This window comes from Aegilops tauschii, chromosome 5 (assembly GCF_002575655.3).
Source record: "Aegilops tauschii subsp. strangulata cultivar AL8/78 chromosome 5, Aet v6.0, whole genome shotgun sequence".
In the NCBI taxonomy this organism is placed as follows: Eukaryota; Viridiplantae; Streptophyta; class Magnoliopsida; order Poales; family Poaceae; genus Aegilops; species Aegilops tauschii.
Genome location: NC_053039.3, coordinates 399,398,588 through 399,405,852, shown reverse-complemented (window position 1 = coordinate 399,405,852; position 7,265 = coordinate 399,398,588). Strand labels below are relative to the sequence as shown.

The 7,265-nt window shown below is 46.8% G+C and overlaps 1 protein-coding gene across 1 annotated transcript; it reads left to right on the top strand.

Annotated features, from left to right (window-relative positions):
• Positions 1-985: 985 nt before the first annotated feature.
• LOC109781519 (large ribosomal subunit protein eL32z) lies at positions 986-3,083 on the top strand. The gene is made up of 4 exons (XM_020340115.4): positions 986-1,121; positions 1,231-1,320; positions 2,442-2,623; positions 2,741-3,083. The coding sequence occupies exons 2-4, from the start codon at positions 1,231-1,233 to the stop codon at positions 2,868-2,870; spliced, it is 402 nt and encodes a 133-aa protein (XP_020195704.1). The 5' UTR covers positions 986-1,121; the 3' UTR covers positions 2,871-3,083.
• Positions 3,084-7,265: the final 4,182 nt, after the last annotated feature.

Genomic DNA, 7,265 nt, shown 5'->3' with positions numbered 1-7,265 from the left:
ACAAGGATTTTTTTTACATTTTTAGTTTTTTCATAGAAATACCAAGAACATTTTTTGGAACATGTGAACATTATTTACATTGTACCAAATTTTACAAAAATGTCACCTACATTTTTTTTGAAACTCATGAGTGTTTTCTAAATGTTACAAACATTATTTAACTCCATCGACATCTTTTACAGTTATGCTAACAATGTTTTTACACCACATTAACAGTATTTTTCCAATTCAGGGTGAACATTTTTAATAGTTTTAAGTAAATTAAGTTTATTTGGAATATATGCATTTAAAATATTTTTGAAATGTAAAAAAATGTTAGAAATGTTTAGGGTTTATGCCTACCCTGTATTCCTCTGCCTTACCGGTGATGCTGCTCACAATGCAATATGAGGCTAGAGGATGGGACCTACTTATACTGCTAATTTCAGAGTCTTGGTCAGTATGCAGATAAACCTCCAAGTTTAAACAAACCTTTTCCAAATATAGTCCAGATGTGATTAACAACCACAATGTAATCCATCTTTAATTGAAAACCACTCCCTCTGTAAAGAAAAATTTAAGCGTTTAGATCACTATAAAATAGTGATCTAAATGCTTTTATATTTCTTTACGGAGGGAGTACTTTTATGTCCAAAAACACCCACATGTGAGTTGTGCGCCATAATTAATCTAATGGGTGTGTCTAGGTCTTAGTCGACTGAGACTTAACCAAGTCTTAGTCAAGTGATATAGTATACAAGAAGAAAAAGAAAAACTGAAAAGAAATTTTTTGTACGGATCTCCATGCAAGATCAAAGGAATATAGCATCGACTGAGACATAACGAAGTCTAAGTCGACTGAGACTTAACAAAACTGTTAATCTAAACTCCGCGCTGAGGCGAGGCAAAGCAACGCCCATTCTTGGCGGCCCGGTAGCCGGCACGCGTAAAATGGCTTACGTCCGGGCCTCGTCCGAATGTACGTGCGGCCCGTTTGATCGCCGAGATGGCACCACACCGGGACCGAGCCCACCCTCCAGTAGGGTTTTATCTCTTCTCGTGTAGCCCACCACCTAGACCCATCCTCCTCCCCTCACACTCCCTCCCATCCCCGCCGCCGCCGCCGCCGCTCGCCTCGCAAGGTACGTCCCTCCAACCCGCCGCCGCCGCGTGAATCCGTCGATCTCGTCTCGACCTGCGAACTGACACTCCCCTTCCTCCATCTGTTGGCCTCCGCCGTGCGCTGTGCAGATGGCGGTGCCTATCCTGAAGACGGCGATCGTGAAGAAGCGGGTGAAGCACTTCAAGAGGGCGCACAGCGACCGCTACATCGGCCTCAAGGTGAGACCCCGACCGCTCGCTCGCCCTCGCCGCCACTCCCCTAGCTTCTGTTCCAGAGTCGCGCCATTTTTGTGATGGATTCATAGGATAAACATCCTCTTACCTATGTTCATGTAGGGTTCGGGTGGGTTTTTCCTACCTCGGCTTCTTGCCATGGATGCCTAGATTTGGTTTACATCATTACATGTCGCGTTGATTTGCTAGTGCGAAGTTGGGTCTGGTCGTTGGTGTTTAGGGAGCACAGTAGGGGATGGTTTTGATGTTCGATGAACTGTAATAGTGCATTGGGGTCATTCAGTCAGGGTCTTTATCTTCAGTGTGTACGCCACGGATTCGTATGGCGTGCTGTGATAATGTAAAATTCCTTTTAAGTTGTGCTGTGTTTGCTCGTGAGAGCTTGTTCTCATATGTTGTGTTATATGTTGCGTGTAGCCTTGTGAATGTGGCTGTGCATTCCTGTTGCATTCAGCATGATCGTATAAAATTATATACCATGGAAGCCTGTTACATCAGTCAGTTGCTTGCTCCAAGCGTCTGCGTGTGCATTCCTGTTGTATTTAGCATGATTATATAAAATTATATACCATGGAAACTTGTTACATCAATTGCTTGCTCCAAAGGTCTGCGTGATCCTTGTTTAGATTTATCCTTCTGTGCACGGCACTTGTGCTATATTTCTGGATGGCAAAGTCAGATACCCTTGAATTTATGTATGATCGGATCATGTCTGTTTCACCCTTCTGGTGATGATCTTTGTATTTGGATATCCTCTTTTAGCTGAAATTGGATGCTGCACTATATGCCATCTAGCAGTTGGTGCTAATTATTGTTACTTTGTTACCAATGCTTATTCAGTTATTCCTTTAAAATGTTTGTACGTTTATGTATTAGTCGCCATAAAGGATTCAGTACAATTGATTATCTCCACACCACATCTATTTTTCTGTTTTGTTGTGAATTGTTTCATCATCCTGGTAAGAGACTGAATGCTTGGATAGTTGGTTGCCCTCTTTGTTATTTTCGTTTCTGTAGTTATCTTGCTGTAGTTGCTGAAGCTGCTATCCATTGCTTTAATTGATTGGGAGCCCTAATTAATTCATCTGTTCTGCTCTTATTTGTAGCAAAGCTGGCGCAGGCCAAAGGGTATCGACTCCCGTGTCAGGCGTAAGTTCAAGGGATGCACCTTGATGCCCAACATTGGATATGGTTCTAACAAGAAGACCAGGCACTACCTTCCCAACAAGTTCAAGAAGTTTGTGGTGCACAACGTCTCTGAGCTGGAGCTGCTTATGATGCACAACAGGTATGCGTCTCGAGACTCACCAAGCTTGATTGCTTACGGGAGCTGCAGCTATCATCTTCCCTGTTCAGTGCCCGATCTAGTGGCCTTCGCTAATTACTATCGTCTGTCCGCAAACAGGACGTACTGTGCTGAGATCGCGCACAACGTGTCCACCCAGAAGCGCAAGGCGATAGTGGAGCGCGCCGCCCAGCTCGACGTCGTGGTCACCAACAAGCTCGCCAGGCTCCGCAGCCAGGAGGATGAGTGAAATGTTTCGAACAGTAGCGCTTTTGGATCGTTTTGTTCCCTGTAGCAGACTTAATGCCGAATCTGGAATTTTCTCTTCTGTTCGCCTCGAGGATTCGACGCTGTTGAACACCTTGCTATCGATGCTGGTCATGCTATCGTACCATGGGCACGTCGACTTTGATGTGAAGTCCGGGTTTGCCTTTATTTATCACCTATGGAAAGATTTTCTGTACCGCCTTTTCCCTGATTTTGCAACTGCCAACTGATATAATATCTTAGGGTTCTTGCATGTTTTTTCAGAATCTTATGAGGCATTTGCACCCATGGCTGCTTCATGTGCTGAAATGCGCAGTGGATTCGTGCGTCCTCAAGTTGCCACAGTGGGGATGCTTGATTATTACGTTTTGTCGAGTCATGCCAAGGCATTTCTGACGGAGAAAGTTGAGCTAGTTAGGTTAGGGTAGGTCATGAAGTGGAGTAGCTTGCAGAGTACTGTACAGTAGTAGCCTTGCCTTGCCTCGGTTCTTGGGTCGCAAAGTTGTACTGCTAGTATATTGTTTGCCAAGGGCCAAACCCGTACATTGCAAGTCTTGATCTCGGTTTTATCAACACTTCAACGGAGCAGTAACGTGCAAGTGTTGGACATACAAACAGTACGTAGCTCGCTGTTTGGCTAAACCCTAGACGTGGCAGTTGTATCAGCCGTCCCCAGCAACCCAAGAATAAACAAGTGCTAGTATACTTGTTTCGTAGAGAAGTGCACGGAAAATGTGATACTACTACACTTGTTTTGCAGAGAAGTGCACGAAAAATGTGATGCTACTATACTTGTTTTGTATTCTAAAAAAAAACTTTTGTTTGCATCGAATAAATCTATAATGAAAATTGATCAAAAGGCTCCTCGCCCCGTTTCATTTACTTGGAAGTGATACATCACAGTAGGGTACACGCCCTATTTTTTTTTCCTCTTTTCGAAACGGTGGGGTACAAACGCGCCCTACTGGGCAACAGAAACTCAAACTACTCCCATTCGGAAGGAAAGTAAAGGACACCAAGCTGGAGAATAAAGTGAAATTTGGATCTCACTTTTCTCTTCAAGAGGAAAGCATGAATTCCATTCCATGGCCTGCCAGGAAGAATGTGAGGATGATCTTGAACGGCATCATAGCATTTCTTATTTTACTTGTGCCGGTGATCTGTCCCTGCTTATTAGTTATTAGTACTCCTATGGGGGGAAAAGAAGGGAGGGAAGAAGAGACTACAAAAATAAAAAATGGGTTACCATACGCTGATCCAGCAGGGCACCTACCCACCTTCCTGTGTTGGGTTGCTGTTGGTTGAGATCCATCCAACCACCGCTAAACCAGCAGTAGCGAGAGGGTTAAGCGAGGGAGGGAGAGAGCATATATACCAAACCAAAGGAACAACCACTGCAGTGCAGATTTCTTTTCCATTTTGTAATGCATCCAGCTGCCCGCCGGTTCAGCGATAAAAAGTTTAGTAGTTGTACATTAAAATAATGCTCTGATGCGGTACAAAAGTCCAAAGACCCCTCGCCGCACCACAAGTCGGTAAACGTAATCTCATTTGTTTAAGCGGAGTTGGTATTTTTATGTGGCATGATTCCTCCTTCCCTTCCCTTCCTTCCGCTGCCTGCCGAAATGATTGAGCTAGCTAGCGAGCGAGAGGGGTGGCGATTTGATTAATTTAATCAGCCGGCCGGGCCCCGTCCTTTCGCATGAAAGTTCATCAGCTCGGACGTGGACGACTGGATTATAAACAAGTAGGTAGGGTAGCTTTGTGCAGGGAACGAACCGATGGAAGACACCTAATGATCAGCTAGCCCGCTAGTATTATTAATTCTAATATATATTCCCAGCACAGCACAGTAGTTGGGTTTTATATGGTGGCAGTACGGTGGGGACTTGTTCCTCGCAATAGCTAGCACTGGCAGCATCGCGGCGAGTCGGGTCCATGCATGATTAGCAGAGTCTTAGAGCAAAAACAGGAATATAAAAGTCCATGGCTAACGAGTGCCTGTGGCACTCATAAGCACCACCTCACCAGTTTTTTTGTGTGTGTATAATGTACAACCTGTATAAGATTTCATTTTGGCGAACACCAGCAATTTTTTTTAGTAATACTAGTACGTATTAATTAATCGTAAAATCAGTAGAGCAGTAGTAGTAGCATTTTCCCTCCATTCTGTCGGCTGTGGCTGGGGTCGCCACCCACGGACCGCGTTCGCGCGCGGCGCGCCGCGAGCCCAGAGGGTGTGTCAGCTCGTCGCTGGTTTTTGCTTAGTTTGACCAGCAGTACGTAACGTAGTCGCGGCGCATGTGAGGCTTCTTGGCTAATTAATCCGGTCTCAGAGAGCGTACGCACGTACGTAACGACGCACGCAAACGCAATGAGATGATGCAGCGGGTTTAAGTGAGCGCATGCATGCATACTGCCCTGCCTCCAAGTCTCCTCCCCTCGGCGACTAACCTCCTTTTACTACTCCCCCTATCTTATTAATGTAAAAAACACTCTTATATTATGAAACGGAGTGAGTAGTTTTTGCGTGTGTGATGAATTTTTTTTGTTGTTGTTGAAAAAGTGAATGTCCTGATGTTACTACTTCTCTCGACCGATCTGCACTTGATCTCAAATAAGAAAGGGTGAAAGAAAAAGAGTGAGTTCCAGTTTTAACACTAGTTGGATTGTTTATCATATTTTTCATTCGGACTATCTAGTTAGCGAAGTTTTATATGGTGGTACCACCGCGACCTGTTCCTGCCTGGCACTAGCAGCAGCATCGATCGATCGCGGTTAGTCAAGTCCATAAACAATTAGTAACAAACTTGCAAACGTACGCGAACACACAAACGCAGCTACAAAGTCCTAATGTCTTAATGAAGGGTGGTGGAGCTTGTGCCATTCATGAACACCACGTCCTTCGACAATACTTTTTTTTTCTGCGTGTACAATGCGCACCCGGTATAAGATTTCGCTTTGACGAACAGTTTGTCTTCTAACATATAAATATATCATGCCAGAGAGCACGATCGCCAAGCAATAAATCGATAGAGCCGTACGTCCAGTTGAATTCTTTGCAGGTGGCATCGTCGATCGCCACCTACCGACTGCGATCTCTCCACCGCTCCCTCGATCGCTCCCTCCACGACGATCAGCGGCCCAACCCAGCGCCCCGGCCGCCGCCCCCTCCCCCTTCTCCTCCACCTCGTCGTCCCTAGAGATGTTCGCCGGCTAAGCCCTGCGCCGCCGGGATGGGGACGGGCGATCTGGAGAGACTGGCGGCGCGAGGTCGCCCTTCAATCTTCGTTTTTCGTGACGGTTCGACGCTGCTCCGGCGGCTTCGTGGGGAGGGCGGATCAGGAGGGGATGTGGCCATGGTTGACTGGTCGGCGGCGCCTCCGGTCAGATCTGATCTGGCCGGTGCCGCTGGCGATGGTGGCTATCTCCTCCGTCGGAGGTGGTCGGCATGAGGCTGGATGGTCAGATCTCGAGATCCGCCATCTAGTTCCGGCTACGAGTCGGGAAGACATAGTTGCCGGTGAAAACCGAACCGATGACAGGCGATGGCGGCGTTCTACGTCGTTACCTTGATGAATGCATCATCGTGTAACTACTATCGATCCACTCATACTGCTACGGGGGAAACCCTAGGATCTGGTCTTCAAGATCAGACGATGGCGGTACTGCGGTGTCGTTTTCTCTCTTGGGAGCATCGTTTGTGGAGCAGAGTTAGAAGACAGAGGCAGGAGGTGGAGCGGCTTCGTCTTGCATGAAGCTTTCGGTGGAGATGTCAAGTCATGCCTGGCCGACAGGTGCTACGTTGTGTCATGCCTGGTCGGCAGGTGCTACACACGACAGTTATTCCAGAATCTTCGCGTCCGGACGGACGAGCGCGGGGCGGTGGCGCCGTTGGGCGCCGTGGTGGCGTCGTCGGATGGGCGAACTGGCAAGGATGATGTAGATCTCTCTCCTGAAGATGGGTTAGCGGTTCGATGATGATGGCGGTGTCTAAAACGTGTGCATGTGGTGTACGCTTTAGGTCTGCTGCACCGGCTGTGGGTTCCGATACGTTATGTGGATGGATCGACGACGACACCAATTTTAAATATGGGAGTGAGAGCACCTCACATTATGCGATGTGTGTTGCTGTGTAAACTCGTCGCAGCTGGTTTTGCTCGCTTAATTTTCTAGTAATCGCCACGTAATGTAACGTAGAGTAGTGAAATGATGCAGCGGGCATGCCATACCACCCTGCCACTAAGTCTCCTCCCCTCGGCGACTAATTAACCTCAAGTCCCCGGCCCTGTTACTTACTAGTCGTCTCGATCCACCTGTACATGCATCATGCATGATCTCAAACAAGAGACGGCGAAGAAAAATATTGACGCTCTTA